General features: G+C 43.8%; 1 protein-coding gene across 2 annotated transcripts in view; it reads left to right on the top strand.

Annotated features, from left to right (window-relative positions):
- Positions 1–22,667, top strand: part of Mreg (melanoregulin) — a 65,814-nt gene extending 43,147 nt beyond the window's left edge. For both annotated transcript variants that reach the window (XM_028760710.1, XM_028760709.1), the window contains exons 3-5: positions 17,964–18,054; positions 19,874–20,037; positions 20,849–22,667. In XM_028760710.1, coding sequence (XP_028616543.1) covers positions 17,964–18,054; positions 19,874–20,037; positions 20,849–20,983 — 390 coding nt within the window. In that variant the 3' untranslated portion in view covers positions 20,984–22,667. The remainder of the gene's footprint in view (positions 1–17,963; positions 18,055–19,873; positions 20,038–20,848) is intronic.
- Positions 22,668–23,441: the final 774 nt, after the last annotated feature.

Here is a 23,441-nt window from a genome sequence, read left to right as displayed (position 1 = left end):
AGAGTAAATGAAATTGGCTTTTAATTGCATGGAACTCTTGAGAGCCTCGGGCACTGACCCACTGGGACTTCCGGATGTCAGTTTGACTCAGCTGAGGGATCATGGGAGGGTTCTGAAGAGTACTCAGAAGAGCTGCGTGGCTTGTTTGTTGGCTTCGGTTGCTCTGTGTGGGAAACAGGAGCTCGCCCAGTTCTGGAGGGGGTGGAGAGCTGCTCCTCAGCCTTCAGGTCCCCAGGATGTTGAGGAAGGGGATCATCAGGGCGCAGGGCTCCTGGATACCTTTTGTTCCATCAGTATTTGTTATGCATGGTGGTTTGGCTGTGCCACTTTATGGTTGTGCAATTTAAGAGTCAATCTATGTAGCTAATGAATACCAGCAGGCACAAATAATTGCCAAGTTTAATTACAGATCAGGTGAGAAAAAGTCACACCCAGCTTTTTTTTTTTTTTAACTAGTTTATTGTCATTGTTATCAGAGCACTTAACATGGGGTAATTTTCTGATGACCTGAGTTAAGATGAGCCTAACTCCTCCCTCCCTAAGTCATGTGTTTTGTTGTAAGCAGCTTCCAGCATGCAGGAAGTGTTCGTTAGGACCACTGGTTGCTAGTACTAGCTGTGCAGTGTTCGACTCAGAACCAGGAGAGACTCAGAACCAGGAGATCTGACACCTTTGATGGTTACTCAGGCCCAGGTACCCGGCTAGCTATCCCAGAGGGGTGTGGCAGATGCAGCCTTTTCTGCAGCCACTTCATCTTGTCTGTTCACTTATCCAACTGGGTGTGATTCTCTTTCTTCCAGCTTCAGTTTTACCTAATTTTCTTTTTTCCCCTTAGCTTCAGTAGGCCTCACCAGAAAAAATATTGAAAATAGATGCAAAAGGGTAAATCTAGACATCCCTTGGGGACATGGCCTTCTTAGCCATTTGCTCTGATCTCTTTCCAAGCAACCACATAAAATTTGGGGAACTCTGAGGAGCTCTAGAGGTGGGGATGGCAGCAGTTTCCCAGAAAAGACTTGAGACTATGGGCTGGGTAGGGAGCCAGTGTTTCATTCCAGGCTTAACAGTCTGCAAAAATAAATAGAAAAAGCACTTTGCCATATTGTATTGAGTATGCCCTTTTTGGAGGAGGGGTGCGGTGCGTGTGGGAGCTGCCGTGTGCAGTCATGGTTCATTGCACCATTGCTTCCCCAGGCAGAGGTTTGGAAGGAATGGGTTATATGTAGGGGTTGAAGCAGACTCTTTGAAGTAGGATTGCCCCACCCTCTTTGTGATCAAAAGGAGACTGTCCTCTGTGCAAAATGGTCACATAATCTTTAAGGAATTCTCCAGTCATATGCCTCCAGTGTCTTTGTCACATCATCCTTTGACTGTGTGCCTTTGGCTCAGTACAAAGCACGAATGGATCTCCCAACAAATACTACAACCTTGGTTTGTTTGTTTGTTTTTTCTCCTCCCAACTTTCTATCCAAGTGAATGTCCACTTACTTTGTGTAGGCTTAGTTCAACTGGGAGTTTAAGTAAAGCAGATGTTAGGAGGAATTCAGCTGTGGATGTGTGTGTGTGTTTGTGTGTGCTTGTGCACACGTGAGAATGGATTTAATTTGCATTGCAATTTTTTTTATTAAGCATTCATTTAAACATTGTCTTATTTATTTATTTATTTATTTATTTATTTATATATTTATTTATTTGCATATGGAGGCCTCACACATGTGAACGCCATGGAAAGGTTGCCCTGACTTGAAGACTTCCTTGGATTAAAGTTGAAACCGCGTCACTAGCCGGGTGGTGGTGGCGCAGCATGCCTTTAATCCCAGCACTTGGGAGGCAGAGGCAGGTGGATTTCTGAGTTCGAGGCCAGCCTGGTCTACAGAGTGAGTTCCAGGACAGCCAGGGCTACACAGAGAAACCCTGTCTCGGAAAAAAAACAAAAAAAACAAAACAAAAACACAAACAAACAAACAAACAAAACAGCATCACCATGTTCTGAACCCCTCCAGAAGCTTGGGACCTAGGATTCTCTGGGACGGAGACAAAGTCCTGAGGTTGGAGGCCAAGGCACCAAACACAAGACAGTTAGCACCCGACAGGTCTCTGAGGTGGTGAGGGCAGACTGTGGACACCCCAGGGGATGCCCAGGATGCCTTTCCCATCTGATAGGCAATGCAGGGAATTTGAGAACTGGTGCCCTCCTCTCCATTGGCAGATTCCTGAGTGGTGTTGAGACACAGTCCTTTACCTCACTGACTCCACCTGCTTCTCTGCCCTAGTTTCTAAAGGGCAATTTTTGTTCTTCTGTTTCTGCTGCTTCCTACTTCTTTTGACTCTTCTGGCTGCAGAAAGTTGAGGGCAGAGCTATATAAAACCACTGGGAAGTGAAAGGAGCAGAGCATTCACCCATCCTTTCCCCTTCAGACCAGGACATTCTCATATGTCTTTCCTTTATTTGTCTGTCCCTGTCTTTATGTGAACTTCTCATCTGTCGCACTGGTCACTAGGAGAGAATCGGGTTTCTGGAGTTAGAGTTGTGGGCTCCCTGATGTGGGTGCTGGGAACTGAACTCAGATCTTTGGAGTGAGCAGAAGTACTCTTTCCTGCTGAGCCACGTCGCCAGCCCCGTATGGTATTCACTTTAATAGTTTAATCCGTGGTCTGGTTTTTATCTCTTGCCTGGTCAAAGTGATCTTTGGGCTATATAGAAACTAGTAGATGTGCACACTGAAACATTTCAGAGTGACAGTCTCCCAGCATCCTCTCCTGACTCCATGCACAGGAGGCCGGGTGGCCATTCACTGCTGCTTTTTAGCCAGTTGTGGGAACCGATTCTATCTATGTGTATGGCCTGATAATAAACATTCACTGTCTTACCCCGTTTCCTGTTGTTAAGCAGAATATTTGAGATTTGGTAATAAGCAAAAGGAAGATGTTTGTTCTGGGCTCCTGGTTTGGAAAGTGGGAAGTTTAAGAGCGCGTCACTGATGGGGGCGGGGCCTTGTGCTGCTTGTGGGGAGTTTCAGAAGTCCAATACACAAGGGAGCCCTCACTTTATGATAACCCTCTCTGAGGCAACCAGTTACACTGGTTTGAACAGAGTGGCCTCCACAGTCTTGGGTACGTGAATACTTGGCTCCCATTTGGAGGTGCTGTTTGGGGACCTTTAGGTGATCCAGCTGCTGGAGGGAGTATATCACCGGGGGTGGGGTTTGAAAGTGTATCACACTGGGGCTGGGAGCTTTGAGAGTGTAAGTCACTGTGGAGAGCTTTGAAAGTGTATAGCACCGGGCGGTGGTGGCGTACGCCTTTAATCCCAGCACTTGGGAGGCAGAGGCAGGCGCATTTCTGAGTTCGAGGCCAGCCTGGTCTACAGAGTGAGTTCCAGGACAGCCAGGGCTACACAGACCTGTCTTGAAAAACCAACCCCCCCCCCCAAAAAAAAAAAAAAGAACAGGCATTATGTTTTAGGTATCTATTGTTGCTTAGAGAGAGTGTTAGCATAGAACATGTATTATTTATGTATTTATGTATTTATGTATTTATGTATTTATTTATTTATTTATTTATTGGTTTTTCAAGACAGGATTTCTCTGTGTAGCCCTGGGGGGGCGGGCTTTGAGAGTGTGCAGCTATAGCCTCACCATACTTGCACTTTGCTCTTTGTCCACTTTGAACTTGCAGTTGAGGATTGATTGATTTCTCAGCTTTAAGGCCAAATGAGCCCTTTCTTCTGTAAGTCACCGTGGTTATAGCATTTTATCACAGTAACGGAGAAATAACTAGTATACCAATTCAATCCTTTGCGATTGCTGTTAATCCTCTCATGAGAGTGGAGCTCTTGTGACATGATCACCTCTTGAAGGTCCCATCTCATTCAGAGCTGTTACATTAGCAATGAAATTTCAACCCAGGATTTGGTGGAACGAACCATATCCAAAGCCCATAGCATGGGCAATGTGCTCCTTATAGAGAGCTTTCACTTGTGTCCCGAGCTTCACAAGGTGAGTAGTTTTGATTCTATGGTGGATGAAATAGAAGTCACCGAGGAGGCAGTGTGGTTTGCTGGTAGTGGATGGAACTTGGCTCAGATCCAGAGCCCATGCTCTTGCAGTGCTGTTCTGCATTGGAGGCTGTGACAGTCAGTGAGAGACTTCTGCTGCAGAGACCTGGCTTTAAAGCTCACACTTCACAGATGGATTTGAGACATTTTGTGATTTCAGTGGGTATATTATTAGCTGGCTGTGGCTGCTGTATAAAATACTGTGAACTGGGTGCTTTTAACAACAGAAATGAATTCTCCCAGAGTTCCATAGGCCCCAAGTCTGGGATCAAAAACTAGCTTCTTCTGATGTCATACCATCCCGTGTCTTTACATCAATGTGCAGTTTGCATTCTCTGTGTGCAGATCCGTGTCCCTACTTCCTTTTCTTACGTCTTTTGTTTAATAGTCTCATTGGACTAGGACTCTCCCCTACCACCTCATTCTATTTCATTATCTTCAAATAAGGTCACGTTTTAAGGAATTGAGAGTTAAGATGCTAGCATATGAATGTCTAAGGGACACAATGAAACCCACAATGGTGAGCATGCCAGTAAAACAGCTCTGTCTTTTGGTATCTAGATATAGACAGACACATCAGTAAACACAGGGTCTGTGTTTAAGGATCTTATATTCTGCTAAGGGGAGAACAGATAAGTGTTGATATCGGGTAGTTGCAATCACTTTAAAGTTGAATGATGGAAGGGAGTGAGCTCTCTGCAAGGCCTTCCTGGATGAGGAAACAGCCTATCCAGAGGCTCCAGGGCACTGCAGTGAGTACCATTTGTGTAGGAAGAGGAGGCAGGCCCTGTGGCTTCAGCAGAGAGCAAGGAAGAGGCACATAGCCAGGGCGAGGATTTTTAACTTTGCCCTTTGCAAATATTTTTATTTCTCACTAATTCTGAGTGTACTTTGGATCCGGGAACCTTATTCCTTGGGAATCATGAGAAAGCTTATCCGTGCCTTCCTCTTCCATCCCTGTGTGTGACTCAAGTCTCTTAGCCACCCCTAGGCAGAAGTACTGTCTGCCCTTTTGTTTCCTGGACTATGTTTCCTAGGATGTTTGTACAATCCATGGCTTTGGGAAATGGAGGTAGGCCTGCCTCTGGTAAAAAGGGCAGCCAGGCTCATTGCTCACGGTAAACAATTTGTGAGTCCTCTAACTTTGGAGTTCCTTTCCTCTCCATCAGTGGATCTCAGCCTTCCTAATGCTGTGATTCTTTTTAATACAGTTCCTCATGTTGTGCTGACCCCCAACCATGAAATTATTTTTGTTTCTACTTCATAACTATAATTTTGCTATGAATCGTAATGTAAATATATAATATGCAAGATATCTGATATACAACCCCAGTGAAAGGGTTGTTCAACTCCAAAGGGCTCAAGACCCACAGGCTGAGAACCACTGCTCTAAAGCAGTTCGCCCTGCATGTAAAGTGTCTTTTGTCCCTCTTCATGGCACTGTGTAGAAATTGAGGCTTATGGAGATGGAATAAACATACTGATAACAGGGATTGGGGAAACGGCCTGCATTAAGTGCTTACTGGTCTTGAAGGAGGACCCTGGTTTTGGTTCCTAGCACCTGTGTGATAGCTTTTAATTACTTGTAACTCCAGTTCCTAAGCATCCAATGTGTATGTTCTACATACACATCCACATAAAATAAAAAATACATTTAAAAAGAAATACATTTAAAAAATGGATACAGAAAAAGTAAAAGCCAGCCACTGTTGTCACCTGCCTTTAATCCCAGCACTCAGGAGGCAGAGGCAGGTGAATCTCTGTGAGTTCAAGGCCAGCCTGGTCTACAGTGTGAGTTCCAAGACAGTTAGGGCTACATCAAGAAAAAAAAATGATACAGGAATCTTAGTTTTTTGTTTTTTGTTTTTTGTTTTTAAACTGGCATCCATGAAATTGAGAGCAGAATGTCAGCTTATAAGTAGGAAAAATCACAGAAGCACAAAGATACAGTAAGATGTGTCTGAGTATGGGTGTGGCTTCTGGAAGAGATCAAATGTGAGCCACATCTAAGGGTAAGCGAGAGATTCTCAAGGGACAGTCGCAATCTTAACAATTTTCTCTCTAAAAAAAAAGAAAACTTTCTCTCTAAGAAATGATTTATTTATTCTTACTTTATGTGTGTTTGTGTTTTGCCTGCACATATGTCTGTGTAAGGGTGCCAGACCCCCTGAGCTGGAGTTACAGACAGTTGTGAGCTGTCATGTGGGTGCTGGGATTGTACTGGTGTCCTCTGGAAGAACAACAGCCAGTGCTCTCAACACCGAGCCATCTCTCCAGCCTCCTCTTCAAAAGTCTTGACACCCTTAAAATAGCCTTCACAACTGCCTGTCATGGAGATGGTCACTGGCCAGTGCTTTGGCATATGTTCGTGGTTTTCAGGCTTTTTTTTTTTTTCAACTTTTCACCTCAAACTGAAACCTACAAAGAAACTGATAAAATAACAACTTTGGTTGAAACGAGGTCCCAGCCTAGACCTCCCCATGTTAGGCAGAGATCATTGTAGAAACTGCCTAGCTCGGTTCTAAAATCAGTGGTGTTGAGCCAGGAAACATCCTTTTAAAATTTAGATCATGGGGCTAGAGAGATGGCTCAGTGGTAAAGAGCTCTGACTGCTCTTTCAGAGGTCCTGAGTTCAAGTCCCAGCAACCACATGGTGGCTCACAGCCATCTGTAATGGGATCTGATGCCCTCTTCTGGTATGTCTGAAACAGCTACCATGTACTCGTATACATAAAATAAATAAATCTTTAAAAAAAAATTTAGATCTGATAGCTACGAAGGATCCTATATTAGACTGTTAGTGAGGAGAGATTATATTTTAGGGAAAAGTTAACTTACCATTTACTAATGGGCCAGTATAAATCGGGCATGGTATGTGCATTGTGCTTGAAGTGGAAGTTGGGGCCTTTTTGTTTTTTTTAATTAAAAAATTAAAAGTGTGGTGTGTGTGTGTGTGTGTGTGTGTGTGTGTGTGTGTGTGTAGGTAGGTCAGAGCTGGTTTTTCCATCCTCTCTGGAATCTGGGGATTGAACTCAGATCCTGAGACTTGCAAATGTTTTTTCTATTTGAGCAATCTGGCCCACCCAGTTGTGGGCACCTTTAGAGTAAACAGCGGCTTTTGAGTGTTCAAGCTGCATTTCCTTCCCTTCCAGTTTGCCAGCTGTTTTTGCAAGAAGAGTTTTATTGGCTCCTCGGCCTACCTGTTTACATACAGAGTCTCTGTGGCTGCTTTCAGTACGGTGAGAGAGTTGAGTTGCAGTGACTGAGAACTAAAGTAGGTAGTATCTGGCCATAAAAAGAGCGGGATGACAGGCTCGGCTTGAGGCCTCTTAGGTTCTGTCTGGTGCTGCTAGACTTGCCTAAGTGGTCATGTGATTTAATTTTCATATGAAAAGTACAGAAAGGACTCCTTCCTTGGCAAGCCTTCTCAACCACACTGATAATGAGAATTTGGAGGAAGAGGTTTGCTTGAGAATTGAGGATCTTGGATTTTTTTAAAATTTGGGTATGATTTTTTTTTTCATTTACTGATTTTTCCCCTTTGAATAAACGGATGATTCAATGATCCAATATGTGTACGTCAGAGCTGGTTCTTCTATGGTTGAATCTGGGGATTGAACTTGGATCATCTGTTGGGTTTGCAAATGTTTTTACTTGCTGTGCAATCTGGCCCACCCAGTTGGGGCCATCTTTAGAGTAAATAGAGGCTTTAAGGTGTTTGGTTAACTCTAAGGAAACAGGATAGTCCAGACACCACAGGACTGACACACATATGAACTACAGAGACTGTGACAGCATGCACAGACCTGCACAGGTTCAAGCCAGACCCCAAATCCCTGTGTTGAGAAGAAGAAGCCACAAAGCCCCACTGCTACCTAACCAAGAAGCTGTTTGCCACTGGTACCTGGGGTAGGGGGTGGGAGTGGGGAGAACCAGTTCTCCCTGGTGGGATGTCGCTGGGCATGGGGACTCCAGGACGAGGCCCCATACTGGGAGTGGTTTGGTCAACACAAAATGGTCTTCTTTTTTGTATATGTGCTTTTTGTTTTGTTTCATATTTTTTTCTTTTTCTTTTCCTTTCTTCCCTTCCTCCCTCCCTTCCTTCCTTCTCTCTCTTTCTTTTTTGGGGGGGTTAAGTTTGTGTTTTGTTTTTCCTTGAGAGAGAGGAAGAGAGAAGATGAAGTTGAATGGGTAAGGAGATGGAGATCTGAGGGAGGAGAAAGACTACGATCAAAATATTTTATGAAAAAATTTAAATAAATCTAAAAATCCATAATCTTTCATTTCCAGCTATATTAAAATGTACTTCGTTTTAGATTATGTGATACCACCTTTCCCCCTGATACTTCTGGAACTTAAAAATCCTCTGGAATTGCCTTAAGGGCTTCCTTTAGTTAATGAGAACCTACCCTGTCGATAAGGAGGCAGGCAGGTGACTGACAGGACAAAGGTCTCCTGAGCTAGAAGGGGCTTTGTCTCTAGGATTAACAGGCCGCTTCCTAGTTGGGTTGATAAGGAGACCGCACCTGTCTGTGCCAGCGTCAGGTCAGGTAATGATCAACAGATGTTTTAGCCAGAGACTTCCCAGGTGAAAGACCTCTTCGGACTTTGTTAAGAGTAAGTCCTAAATACCCACGGTCAGGTCATATGCAAACAGCACACCCTTTTATACAAGGGACATGAGCATCTTCAGATTCTGACATCTTGACAACATGAAATATGCTATTTAAATATATCCTCCAGTATATTTTACATTACCTTGAATTGTGGCACCTAGTAAAATATGAGTAGCTGCCCACAGTCTGCCCACACATTTAAACTTGCCTGAGGTCTTTGAAGGGGCCTGTATCATGACACATTCTAAATGTATGAAGTGTGAAGTGGCCGTGTCCACCTTGCTAGAAATACTAAGTCTCCTTGTGAGCAAGACTTCTTTCTTAGTCTTATTTGGTGACAGCGGTAGATTGCCATCTTCCCTTCAGCAGCTGGAGCCCCAGAACTCTGAGCTGGTCCCAGGTAGTTGCTTAGGTATACTCATGACTCGTGGAAAACATTGCTTCCTCTGACAGCATCAGTGAAATCACATTCTGAGTTGTAACCCCATAACCCTGATGAGGCCTGAGGCGCACCTCCCACGTTAGACAAAATGAGCTAGCACTGTACTGATTAGCAGTCCCTTGCCATGGCTTTGACCCCATACTTGGGCAGTGCTAAGAGCTAAGAGCTACCTTTTGGCTTAATCTGATTAAAACTAGATAAGGAATTAGGTCAGAGTCCTTGGACTCTAGTGCAGTCTGTTTGCAGAACTCCAGAGGAGAGAGATAACGGAGCAAAAATAAACAAGGGGGTGGGAAAAGCAGTGGTCAGCATTTGCCTTTGACCTTTCCTAGGTCAACACCCTGCTTCTAGGGAGAAGCAGATGAACACTGAACAGTCAGCGGAGCTGAGCTGGCCCCAGGGCAGATGTGTCATTCTAAGGTGTTCCAAGGCAGTAACCCCAGGATGGTATTTGGGTCTAATTGGCATGTATACAATCTGCCCCCAAAGTTGTCCTTTATTTGTCTTTGAAAGGGTGGCATCATTTCAGGTGAACTTCAGGGCCTGCCAGTACAACATCAACCTAGGGCTAATAGCTTCATGAATTCTGGTAAAATCTATGTGTGCCTTTTCCTGGGGAGATAGTAAATAAATGTTAGTTTATTCTCCCCAGGTAAAGAGGGCACAGATGAACCAATGAAAGGATTCTGTCCAAGTCTGGGACTGATGTGTTTATTGGGGTTAATTACAGTGTATCACCGCTAGGAAACCACTCCCTAGTTCATTGTCTTCTGACTTAGTCACAGTTGGAATCTAAGGGAGAAGAGCCGCATGAGTCTTGTAAGGCTTGCATGAGTCTCGTAAGGCTCCTGAGCCTGTCTCCTTCCTTCAGGAGGAATGTTCACAGGCCTGATGTCATGTGGGTTATAGTAGGTGCTCGGCTGCCAGGTAGTGGTGGTAATCTCCAACCTGGAGGAAACAGATCTATTATACCAAGTTTCCCTTGGTAAGTAGTTTTTTATTTATAGATTATTTATTAATTAGTTGATTGGTGTGTGTGTGTACGTGTACATGTACATATATGTCCATGGTGCACACCTACCTGCATGGAGATGAGAGGACAGTTTCCAGGAGTTCTAGTGCTACTACTAGAGACTGAACTCAGATCATCTGGCTCAGTGGCAAATACTCTTACCTGCTCAGCCATCTCTCTCAAGGAGATAGTTCTAGAAGATCAATAGGGAGGACCCAAGTGTTATTGAACCTGGTCCGGTTTGCTGCCACATAGGATGTCAGACAGACATTGAAGCAATGAGGGTTTTATTTTTTATTTTGTTTGTTTGTTTGTTTGTTTGTTTGTTTATTTGTTTATTTATTTATTTTAGATAGAGTCTTACAGTTAGTCTCAGTCCCTGGAACTCACTGTGTAGACCAGGGTGATCTCACACATAGAAGCAATCATTTACCACCATGTCTGGATTAAAATGATGACTCAGTCTATTTCTTTCTCTCTTTTTCTATTTTTTTCCTGGCTGTCTTGTAATTTGCTCTGTTAACTAGGCTGGCCTTGAACTCAGAGATCCACCTGACTCTGCCTCCTAAGTGCTGGCATTAAAGGTGTGTACCACAATGCCTGTTGAAATGATGAGTTTTTCAAAATAGGAAGAGTTTACTCGTGAGGGAGCCAAGCGTGTGGGGTCAGGTGAGCAGACCTCAGCCATTCCTCTCCCAGGAGATGCTTCAGAGTATTTATGACTAACAGAGCTGAAAGGTCTGGGAATAGGAAGGTGACTAGAAGTAAGAAAGATTGGAGAAAAACTGGTTGTCTGTATACGAATAATCAAATTTCAGGGCTCTTCCGATTCAGAAAACATTGACAGTAGCATGCTTTGGATGTGCTTTGATCCCGAGACTGTGACAGGTCAGCAGTATCAACCATATTGAGCCGCTCCCCAGTCCCTAGAAAACAACTGTAGGCGTATGACCCTGTGGAGAGGTGTTAATTGTAACACAGCTCACAGGAGGGTAGTGCTTAGCTACACAACGTCCACAGCTGGTGATGAAACTGAACACCTGGAAGCAAGCAGCGCTAGAAGGCTTGTCCCCTCAGGCTCACGGGTGCAGTTCCAACAGCAGAAGCTGCTTCTCCTCCTACTGAACAGGGTCTGATGAGGCTAGTGAGACCTTCATCAGCGTTTGACCTAGTCGGCCGAAAAGGCTTGTTTCTCCATTAGCTCTGGTTACCAGCAACTAGACCCTTCTTTTTAAGACAGAGTGCCTGTTGTAGCGACATACTCTGGTTGAAGCCATAAAGCCAAATGTTGGGGAGACAAGTCCTGGAGGCCTCCAGAGGCTGTCATAGGCCTAAGTGCCAGGACTCTTGGACTGAATTACCCCTCTCTTCAAAGGTTCATCTAGGTTGATACTTATCCTCTAATGCACTGGGTTTCTTTGTCCTGTCATTTGAGCCTGTCCCCTTTGGGATGAGGCAGAGGCAGATGGCAATGAGTGGACCAGCTGTCTAGGAACAATGAAATTTAATCCTATCTTTCTTGCCTCACACCATGTCTAAAGGGCAGAGAAAGCAAGCTTTGAGGTGCTGAAAGGCAATGCCCCTTCTGTTCAGGTAGCCTTGACATTGGCCAGTCCAGGAATGTTTAGAGGGAACTCTGATCTTCCTTTGCATAATTAGCTGGCTGTCACACCCCTTTTCTTGCTGAGTCTCCCCAGTCTGTTTCTGGAACCAGGTTGCATGAGATCTGGCTGCATAGGCCTTCTTCCTGCTGCTGGATAGCAGTGAGCATCTAGAAAACAGAGGAGGCTGCTCTTCTGCTTCCTGGACCAGGGGGCCAGACCAGAGATCATTTTTGAAAGTTGCACATTATGTCAAAACACCTTATTACATAATTGTGCAGTGTTCAAAATAGCAAAGGATCATATAATATACATTTTCTTATATTTATTTATTGTGCATGTATGCTCACATAGGCTCATGTTATGGGTGCACATGTAGAGGTCAGAGGACAGGCAATAAGAGTTGGCTATCTCCCTCTACTGTGTGACTCCTGGGAATGAAACTTAGAGTTTTAGGTTTGCCAGCAGGAGCCCTCTACTTACTGAGTCATATAGCTATCCCACTGAGTGGATTTTTCTGATAAGGTGTAGTTCTGTTTCTAGATTTAAGAAAGACACCAAGTCACCTACGAAACTTGGCTTCCTCATGCATCTTATGTGCAGTTGAACTCTGCAAACCACTGGAGGATGTTTGCTGTAGAAAGGACTACGTAGGACGTGGATGAACTCAGGTTCTAGTGTCTAAGGAGCCTACACTCTAGTAGTGAAGGACATACCAATGTAGCAGCATACAGACAGTAAACCTATAACATTGTTCATGAAGGGGCTGAGGGAGTACAAGGGAAGACGCCATTACTTTCAGTTAAGCTGGAAGAGGTGGTGGCACTTGAGCTGACTCTTGAAGGCTAAGTAGGGTGTAGATGTGGAGGGATGAGGGTGTGATCATTCTTGGTCCAAGGCATGGAGGGCCAACACACCCTAGAGGACAGTGGTGTCTCAGCTCTATAATCTCAACATTCAGGGATTTAGGAAGAAGAAACAGGAGGATTGCTGCTAGTTCCAGGACAGCTTGGGCTACAATAGTAAGAACATATCCAAATCAAAGGGGTTGTGGGGTGGGGGATCCTGTCATTTGCGTTAGTGCGGATGAACATGGAGGTCATTGTTTTATGACCTAAATGGGATAAGCCAGACACACAAAGACAAATACTGTCTGGTTTCATTTTCATTTGGACTCAGAAGTGGCAAATTTATACAAGCAGAGAGTAGACTTTTGGTATCAAAGGTTGGAGTGGTGACAGGGGAGACGCTAATGAAAGAATACATACAGTGTTTTAATTTTTTTTTAAGACTTATTTTTATGTGTGAATGTTCTGCTGGCATGCATATTTGTACACCATGTGCACATCTGATACCCACAGATGTCAGAAGAGAGCCTCAGATCGTTTGGAACTGGAATTTTACATATGGGTGTGAGCCACCATGTATGCACTAGGAACTGAACCTGGACCCTCTGCAAGAGCAATACGTGCTTTTAACTGCTGAGCCAGCTCCTCAGCCATGGAGAATACAGTGCTTTGATTCTGTGCAGGAGAAAGGTGGTGTATGTGTTAGAGTTTTATTGCTGTGGAAAGACACCATGACCACGGCAACTCTTATAAAGAAAATTAGTTAATTGGAGTTGGTTTATAGTTCAGAGGGTTAGTCCATTGTCATCATGGCAGGAACTGTGGCAGCATGCAGGCAGACATGATGCTGGAGAAGGAGCTGAGAGTTCCATATCTGGTACATCTGGATTGGCAGACTCTAGGCCTGGTTTGAGCTTCTGAAACCTCACCCCCCTCACCCAAGTCACACTTCCTCCAATAAGGCCACACCTCTAATCATTGTACTCCCGAGTGCCTGTGCTAGTGGGGGCCATTTTCATTCAAATCACCAGGATCTCAGCCAGCTCTGGCACTCAAAGCTGGAAGATGGTGTCATGAGATGACTTTGTTTTCTCTCTCTTTCACGTTGTTGTTTTAACCCTTGTATCAGTCAGTTCTAATCTGATTTGGCTACCTGAAGAGAAGACCACCCCCAAATGTAGCTGTGAACATCCCCAGGTGTTCATTTCAGTCACACATAATTGGCTTGGTTCCCAGGTGTTTCACAGAATTAATTCTGCATTATTCTTTCCGCTGGATCTTTTCTCCTTCCCTCGTTCTTGATAGTTCAGGCCATCACAGTGCTCCGACCACAACATGCCGTTTCGGAAATTATGGGAAAACAAGTACAAGTTAAGACAATGAAATCTAACGTTTGGTGCTTAATGGTATGAAATTCTCTGATGAAAGTTTCTTAACTGATTTTGAGTTTTTATTTTCAAGTTCTGTCGAGCTTAAAAAGCAAATGGTTAAGATTTAAGAGTTCTAGAAGCACATCAAGAATGTGGTCCTTTCTAGCATAAAGAAATAGGTTTTTTTTTCTAGTTATGAAGAATAGTAATTGGGGAAGATCTTATGTGTTGCCATCCCTCATCTGCCTCACGTTCACTCCGGTTTTTTGGAGCGCTGCATTTAAGGGGAATTTGGTCTCCTCTGGCCAATCATTCTATTAAATCCAATTTTCAGTTCCATTCCACTCAGGCTTCTGCTAGTTTCAGAGTTGTATTATTATATCAAAAGAAGATAATGATAGTGCATGAAATGCATTCGTGAAATCGTGATCCCATTCACCTGTGTGCAGGTTATTTACAGTAGGGGAGGCTGGGACCCAAGGGCGTGTCACCAGTCAGCTGGTGACGGTGAGTAGATAAGAAGGTAGTCCCTAGTGACCTTTATCCTTGATCTCTACAGTGCTTGGCAGCAGCAGGAAGAGATGTAGGTAGGCAGAGCACCAGTTGCATCCTCTAATGTTACTGCTGGGGTACAGGACCCAGGTATGAGATTTTTGACCCTTGGTAGTCACTAGCTACGGCTCAGCCTGGGGGTTGAGACTCTTGACTCTGAAAACGTGACAGTTCTCTGGAACTTTTGTGACCAGGGATTACAGGTTGTCATTTCTGGCTTTTACAAACTTTTATACCCTTCCTTCCTTGTCAAGATTTATTTATTTATTTTTATGTGTGTGGGTGTTTTGCCTGCATGCATGTATATCTGTGTATCACCTGCATGCAGTGCCCTCAAAGACCAAAAGAGGGCATCAGAGCCTCTGGAATTGGAGTTAGAGATGTGAGCTGCCACGTGAGTGCTGAGAACCAAATCCAGGTAGGTCTTCTGCAAGAACAGCAAGTGCCCCTAACCACTGAGCCATCTTCTCAGCCCTTACTGGCCCTCTCTTATTGACTTTTCTTCCTCGTACCTTCGTTCTGTCCCGACTGCTCTGGAACTTTTCTTTGCAGAGCCTCTTCCAGTAGTCAGCCATGGCCAGGATGTGAGACGCCCATAGCAATAAACAGGAGTGGGGATGGGGGAGAAGTCACCATGTGAACTGTTCTTGGGTAGCCAACATTATTCAAGCACAGCATCCCTTGTCACTGGGGATGGATGAAATCTTGAAGAGCGGATGAGATCTCCATTGGGATTAGCAGGGTTCAGGTCTGGACACACTAGCAGTTGTGAACCATCCAACATCAGTGCTGGGAGCCAAACGCAGGTCTTATGAAAGAGCAGAGAGCACTCTTAGATGCTGAGCCACCTCTGCAGCCCCTTGGTATTGTTTTTTAACTATATCTATACTGACTTGGAAGAGGGTGCATGCTGACTTCCATCTGAAGGCCACAGAAACAACTGAGCCTCATAGTAAGCCATGGTGGTGTAGGTAGTATTGCAGAAGAGGCATCGGCAGTGAAGTGGGCTGCCAGTGGGGCTGGATGCAATGCTAGGCAGACAGTCTGGCTCAGTACAGTCAGTTGTATTGAGTCATCACTTGAGTACTGTAAGGTCTTCCTGCTGAAAAGACTGCTTCGGGTCTATCCTTTACAGTTTATCCAGTCTGGGTGCAGGAGTTGTCTAGGTATGCTTTAATATGATGCTAAGATGAGGCCAGGATTGCATAGTATTTATTTTTAAATTAAAAAAAGTATTTTAGGTGTATGGGTATTTTGATTACACATGTGTCTGTGTATCGTGTGCATGCAGTACCCCCCCAGGACCAGAAGAGGGCATCAGAGATCCCTGGAACTGGAGTTTCAGAAGGTTGTGTGCTAACATGTGGTGCTGTAATTCAAACCTCAGTTGGGTCCCCTGGAGGAGCAGCTAGTGCTCCCAGCTGCTGAGCTGTCTGTCTCTCCATGATTTCCAGGTGACTTAGTTAACTACTCTCCCTTCTAAGACCTTTCTGTCTTTGCTTCTAGGCACCGTGCACATGTACACCTGCTGTTGGCTCTTTTTATTTTTTATTATTTTTTTAAGAACTAGGAAATGGACAACTTTCTGCCTTAAATGTAGCAGAAAGCTTTCTCATGACGTGTCCTCAGGTAAAGTCTCAAATGCAGTCATGACAAAGCACACTGTATTTTGTTAGCTTCTCTTTTTCAAAGTGGTATCTTTTGATGCATTCGAGTGGCAGCTAAGCTTATTTTCCTTGCTTGGCATGAAAGTTGAATGGCAATCTGCAAGGCAAGTCTGTTTGGAAAGGAGAGAATGGTGCTGTTGAAACCTTTTCAGTTACAGGAGTCAAAATATTAAACAACTCGAGTCTTAAACGTTTAAAATGCTGCTCTCTGAAGCTGAGAGTGAAGACAGTCTTTTCTGAGAAAGGAAAAGGTGTTCACTATAAGAGAGCTTCTTTACAGATAAGTCTCCCTAAAAGCAAATTTCTGTGACACCTGAAGGTGGTGGCTCTCAACCTTCTTAGTGCTGTGACCCTTTAATACAGCTCCTCATGTGTGGTGATCCCCCCACCATAAAATTATTTTGCTGCTACTTCATAACTGCAATTTGCTATTGTTACGAGTCATAGTAAATATCTGATAGGCAGGATATCCGATATGTGGCCCTCAAAGTGGTATCAACCCCAGGTTGAGATCACTGCCATCAGAGAATGCTTAGATACAATCTTAGTGGAGGCCTAAGATCCAGATTCTGTGTTAGGATCAGCATGATGCCCATGTCACCCAAAAGCTGACAAGGGACTTTCCAGAATGGTAACCTTTTAATGGATCCCCGTGCGCCCAAACAGTTTACCACGTCTAGAGTGATGCCGAGCTATGATATGGGAAACACGGCTAGCAGTTGGGATTCTTGGGATTCCTAGGTCTCTATATATCATCCCAATAACAGACCGAGATGTAGATTCTTGCTATTTTTTTTTTTTCATGAACTTTCGAGTAAAACTTAGGTTCAAACACCACTTCTAATATTTATTACCTGGAATATATTAGATTCATCATATAAATTATTTGGGCCTTAGTTCTTCATCTATAAATGGCTTCAAATACATAGGTTTTATTATGTCTTCGTTGTAGGCAGGCATTGGCATTTTTTCTTTCGTGTGTGTGTGTGAGTGTGAGTGTATGTGTGTGTGAGTGTGTGTCTGTGTGTGTGAGTGTATGTGTGTGTGTGTGAGTGTGTGTGAGTGTGTATGTGTGTGTGTGAGTGTGTGTGTGTATGAGTGTGTGTCTATGTGTGTGTGTGAGTGTATGTGTGTGTGTGTGTGAGTGTGTGTGTGTCTATGTGTGTGTGAGTGTGTATGTGTGTGTGTGTGAGTGTATGTGTGTGTGTGTACTCACACTGATGTGAGCAGTCTTCCTTAGTCACCTTTTATCTTAGATGAAGTTCCAGTTGAAGGCAGAGCTCACCAGTTTGGCTTGTCTAGCTATCCAGGAATGCATTGTTTCCCCTCCCCCAGTATTTCTGCCTGTAAGCACTGGACTGATAGACCTACCCCCGTACCCACTGGGCATCTACAGGGTACTCGGGTCCTCAAGATTGTGTGGTAAGTACTTTATCTGCTGAGACAACCTTTGTCCTAATATTTTATACTTTACATCTTGACAGATGGTCTTACATGGAAATTTTACTATTGCTAACCACATTTTTCAGGTAAGGTCACTGCAATGGAGAGAATTCAGAATCAGAAAGTCTAAGTAACACTTAGATAGGACATCACCTAGAAGTGGAGAGATTCTCCAGCAGTGGCAGCTGATGATGTTCCTGTTAACTCTGCCTCATGCACGCCTCCTTTTCTTTTAGGATTATGCTATGGTTAGTGAAGAGAAGAACCACGTGTTTAGGCAACTTGCAGTTCAGAGATGCCATAGGGGTTTTAGGCCAGAGGGTGTAAGTAAATGTGAATTTTTATCTCTTTGCAGGAGTGGCAAAGACTCAACTATGATATCTACACCCTGCGGCAGATCCGCAGGGAAGTGAGGAACAGATGGAGACGGATCTTAGAAGATTTGGGTGAGTCTGAGAGAGATTGTGAAACAGTAAAAACAACTGGTCACGTACTTTTCACTTTTTCCATCACGGTCTCAGACCCACCAGCTATAGAGTAATGACATGGAGACCTTTTATTAATTCTGAAAGCTTGTCTTAGCTTAGGCTTGTTCCCACCTAGCACTTTTACTTAAATTGGCCCATTTATACTAATATATATTCTGCCATGTGGCTCGCTACCTCCTGAGTGCCGGCACTTGCTTTTTCTCCTGACTCAGACTCTTTCCCAGCATTCCTTACTCTGCCCAGAAGACCTGCCTTTCCCCTCCTGTTTTGCAGTAGGCCCTTCAGCTCTTTATTAAATCAATGAAGGTGATGGAGAAGATGTTTACAAAACGCTGAGACAGGTGATGCTTCATTACACAGCGCACAAGACAGTATCTCAACAGTCTCTTTATCAAAAGATTGTCAGCCACTGACTAATTACATTACCTTATACTGGTTTGGTCCTCAGTTTTTCTTTTACGCTCTCAAGCATAAACCTTAATATTTCTGTTGTCACCAGTCCATGTTACTTGGCCATATGACTTCATCTGTCCCCAAGTACAAGTCGGCACAAGGTAGTGAAGTCATATGGGTGTTATTACTGACAGTTTTTGTCATTATTGATTGAGCTAGATGGATAGCGATTGTCCAAGTAGTAATAGCTTTATAAATACGATAGGTGAGAGAAATATTGTTTGTAAGAGATATTAAGACACAGTAGAAAATTCTAAAAGAAGCAAAAGGGAGAAAAAGTTGCAGGGGTGGGAAAATACACTTGCCATTATGATAAGGATTGAGTAGTGGCCTTTCTTAATTCTACTAGCGTTGAATAAATATGTCCCCACATCATAACAAGCTTGCTCTAGTGCTCAAAAATAAGTGATCACCTTAGAGTCTTTGATATTCTGCTTTGAGGTGACATGATCCTCTGGCATAGATTTGCAGAGCTGGGTGCCGGGTGGAAGCCCTGGTTGTCTCAGTTGGGGCCAGCCGGGTAAGGTGAACGCTCTGCCCTCTAACTCGCTCTGTACCGATGTGGGCTAATAGTTTACTTTTTACAAGTCAGTCTGAGCAGTTTCGTTTTTTGAGTCTTTTCTGTGTTTGGGAAAGTTAATTTTCTGTCAGTTGACTAGATTACCGTGAGGATGAAAATGGGGGCTTGGATATGTAGGGTCCTCCAGCATCTGAGGCGACAGCTGAGCAGACTGGGGAGAGGTGTAGGGATTCTAGGACAAGGCCGCTAACAAAGTGCCATGAGCAGTCAAGAGCCAGACCTCCTTTTTTTTTTTTTTCTTCAAAGAATTATTTTATGTATATGAGTACACTGTTGCTGTCTTCAGACACACACCAGAAGAGGGCATGGGATCCCATTACAGATGGTTGTGAGCCATGTGCAAAACAAAGCAACAACAACAACAAAAAGAAAACATGGAATAGTTTTAAGTTAAGAGCCTCCCACTCACACAGGGAGGGAAGCAGCACACAGTAGAGTCTTTGGCCTTAGTTTTCAATACAGAATCCCCACTTAGGTTTCTTTATTTGATTTGATTTGATTTGATTTGATTTGATTTGATTTGATTTGATTTTCAAGACAAGATTTCTCTGTGTAGCCCAGCTGTCCTGGAGCTTGCTTTGTAGACCAGGCTATCCTGGAACTCAGAGATCTTCCTGCCTCTGCCTTCCAGTTACGGGATTAAAGATGTGTACCACCACACCAGGCAGGATCCCTTAATAATCACAGGGATAGTATCACAGGACGGGCACTTCCTAGTGATGACTGCACATTTTTCTATCTTAGGCTTTCAAAGGGAAGCTGACTCTTTGTTGTCAGTGACCAAACTCAGCACCATGAGTGATTCTAAAAACACGAGGAAAGCCCGAGAGATGCTGTTAAAACTGGCTGAAGAGACCTCTATCTTCCCGGCCAGCTGGGAGCTCTCCGAGAGGTATCTCTTGATTGTGGTAAGTGGTTGTCTTCCTTATCTGCCTTGTTTGGGTTTACTTTTCTGTTATTTCCTGGGACACCCATCCCAGCCTCACCAACTCCACCAGGACATAGTGGTGCATTCTCCTGCCATTGTATGCAGCTGTGGCCGATGGCACCAGAGCCACCTGAAAAGCTTTGAGGTTCCGGAAAGATTTCATCTAAAGCTGTTGAGGTTCAGGCTGTGGCCAGAGTCTGTTTTTCAGACGAGTCCTGCTGTGTGGTTAGTTTCAACATTAGGTCAAACGGTCAAAGCATCTATCCAGCCTAAGATTGACAGAATTGGTGGAGGGGTTGGGGAGATAGTTCAGTTTGTTCTCCAGCACCCACTTTAAAAGGCTGACATGCTGGCACTGCTTGCAAACTCAGGGCTGGGACACAGAGAAATAGGCTTGCTGGCCGGCCAGCCAAACTGGTCAGGTGCCTCACAGATCCCAGTGAGAGACTGTTTCAAAAAATCGTGAAACAAGGTCGGGTGGTTCTTGAGGATCAACACCTAAGGTTAACCTCTGGCTCACCTGAACACACACACACACACACACACACACACATGCATGCACACTTCTGCACATACATTTGCTCACATTACAAGGTATTGGTGGAAATATCTCGGATAATGTAAATAAAGGGGTAAGGCAAGTTTGTAAGATTTGAAATTTTTAACGAATGTTTTACTTGTCTGGGGTTATTTCTAAGTCAGGCTTTATTGTCTACTAAATTTTCTCATCCATGTGGCTTGGTTTCTAACTTGGCAAGCTTCCTTTTTTCTCTTTTCTTTTTAAACTGCAGGACCGGCTCATTGCTCTTGATGCTGCTGAGGACTTCTTTAAGATTGCTAGCCAAATGTACCCCAAGAAACCTGGGGTCCCGTGCCTGGTAGACTGCCAGAGAAAACTGCACTACCCTCCATTTCCAAGTCCGTAAAGGGAGGCTCAGAAGAGTAGAGGCTTTTTACCGTGACACAGGAATTTACCAAAGTTGCACTGCTGCCTGCGGTTTCGAGTGAGCCAGTCAAACACTATTGTGAATTCTACAAAATGGAAGGTCTTCTTCAGGACCTTCACCTAAGGATGCTCTGGCTGCATTAAAACACCTGGTGGCCACCATGCATCCAGAATGGAAGTTAAAGAGTTGGTGGGTGGGTAGTTCTTTCTGGATAGTCAAGTTCCAAGAAGTCACGGGCTCATTGGTTATATAAGCTACAGTCGTTCCTTCTGTGGAGGACTGGTGTTTTCTACTCAGCACAACAGTATGATGAATAGAGAAGGGTGTAACAGAGCCCTCAATTACATCACCAACTTCAAGGTAATCATTATTAAGTGTAATACTAGACAAGGTGCCCCAGATTCCATAAAACCCTAGGCCTTGTGTGACCTCTCTTTGATTCAGAAACATCTGCAGCAGCTGAGATGCTGTTTGGGGCATTCCTTTGAGCATCAGGCATGGTTATTTAGAAGTATAGGTGAGCCAGACAATAGAGGTGTGTAGACGTGCAGCCCAGATAGCACAACTTCCTGTAGCTAAGTGTCTTCATCTGTGACTCGAGTACCCTGAATCCTCGGCAAATCCCCAGCACTGAAGTTACCCAATTGCCTCCATTTTTTTTTAACACGTTGTCCATTTCTGATCCAAAAGCCCTTAACATTTTTATGAAAAATAGCATCTGTAAACTGGAATATTTGGCCTCTACTTCCTGTCTTGAATCTGTGTTCTGATTATCAGCTGAGGGTTGCAGCTGCCCAGGGACCTTTTTGTGCAGACTTGTAGATATGCAGGCAGTGGCATATGCTGACAGTGCTCACTGCTGGGTCTTCACTGTGAAGGTGATTTTTCAGAATGGAGATATGCTAACAGTACAGCTTGCACACAGAATGAGAGCCATGTTTCCCAAGCTCATAAGCAAGGAGCTTGCCAAGAGATCGTGGTTCGTTTTGTTGAAAAGCCTTTAAAGACCTGTGGGATTTATCTGTAGACTTCTGAGAACAATAGAAATATTTTTATTTTTTAATAATTTTGCACTTCTGACGTCAGGTGGAAAATAAATTTGTATTAGTCTGTTCAGGGGATTGTGACTTGAAAAATTTCATATCCTAAAGAAGGTTTTTTTTTTTTTGGTTTTGGTTTTGTTTTGCGTGTATCCTCCATGTTTAAAATATTTACCAGGAAACACATGCCCCCCATTCATTAATATATTGTAGACTAGTTTCCTGAATTTCAGAAAAATTCTTCCTAGTTTAATAAGTAAGGTAAAAGTTTTATTTTATTTTTTTAAGTATTTAGTGCTTATCCTCTACTTCATATTGTTTAAAATTAGCCTGCAAATATTTTCAGTCACATCTGTGGGCTATCAGAAGATAAACAATAAAATAAACAAAAAAAATCTTAGAATGCTGTATTTTAATCTCTCAGAATTTGCTGTGACTTTTGTCTTCTTTGATGTCAAAGTAGATGAAATTGTCTGTGTCTGTGAATTGTAAACCATTCACCATAGTTTTTATTTTTTGGTAACAAGTAAGGATGAAAGTATCTCTGTGGTAACTGAAATACATGCAATCACCCCAGGAGATGTTTCCCCAAGGAATTAAAAGATTTCTTTGTGTGCCTTTAAGTTGAATGTGTGTTATATTTCTAATAAATGAGAAGGAACTCTGGTGTTCCTTCCATCATCCCTATAAGTTAGAGGGACAAGAGGCTTAGAGGCAGATGTGTTTAAGGACCTTCTGCCCCCCTAAATCCAGTCAAGGAGTAGACAAATGCTCAAATTAGTAGACACTGCAGCATATGAAAGGCTCATACTGACTGAAGTGGGCCCTTCAGAAATTACAGGCTTCTCAGCAGGACCAGGGGCTGCAGTGGGTTGGGAGGCCACAGGGCTCTCCTACTTTAATCAGCATCTCCTCGTGGACCACTTCAGTCCTCCTCAGAGTCATCTGTGTGCTGGGTGGTTTTAAGTGGTAGATAGGAACATATTTTTATATTAAAATTATTTATTCCACTGGACATGGGGGGGGGAATTCCTGTAACTAGCAGGTCAAATACCTGCGTTCATATTTCCTGGATGTTATTGGACAGGTCAGTAAAGTAATTCGTAGGAAACATATTTACCATGGTGAATGTGTTCATGGGACACTGGTGTCACTGAGAAGCTCCCTGATGCCTCTCCAGGCCAGATGCTGTTACAGGAGACATTTCACCGATAGCAAAGGTACAGAAGGGTAGAGGCCCAGTGGCGGCACTCCATTGTCTGAACAAATTGTGCTACAGTTATCATCAGGCATGGCCTACAGAGAGCTTTGGAGACAGTTTCTAGAACGTGATGAATTTGATGGGTCAGCAGGAAGAGTATTGCTCAAGCTATACCATTTCCCAAGGTTGGGTCACG

This window comes from Grammomys surdaster, unplaced genomic scaffold (genome assembly GCF_004785775.1).
Source record: "Grammomys surdaster isolate TR1022 unplaced genomic scaffold, NIH_TR_1.0 126546, whole genome shotgun sequence".
NCBI classification, from domain to species: domain Eukaryota; kingdom Metazoa; phylum Chordata; class Mammalia; order Rodentia; family Muridae; genus Grammomys; species Grammomys surdaster.
The sequence above is the reverse complement of the archived record's forward strand: the minus strand, read 5'-3'. Positions and strand labels throughout refer to the sequence as shown.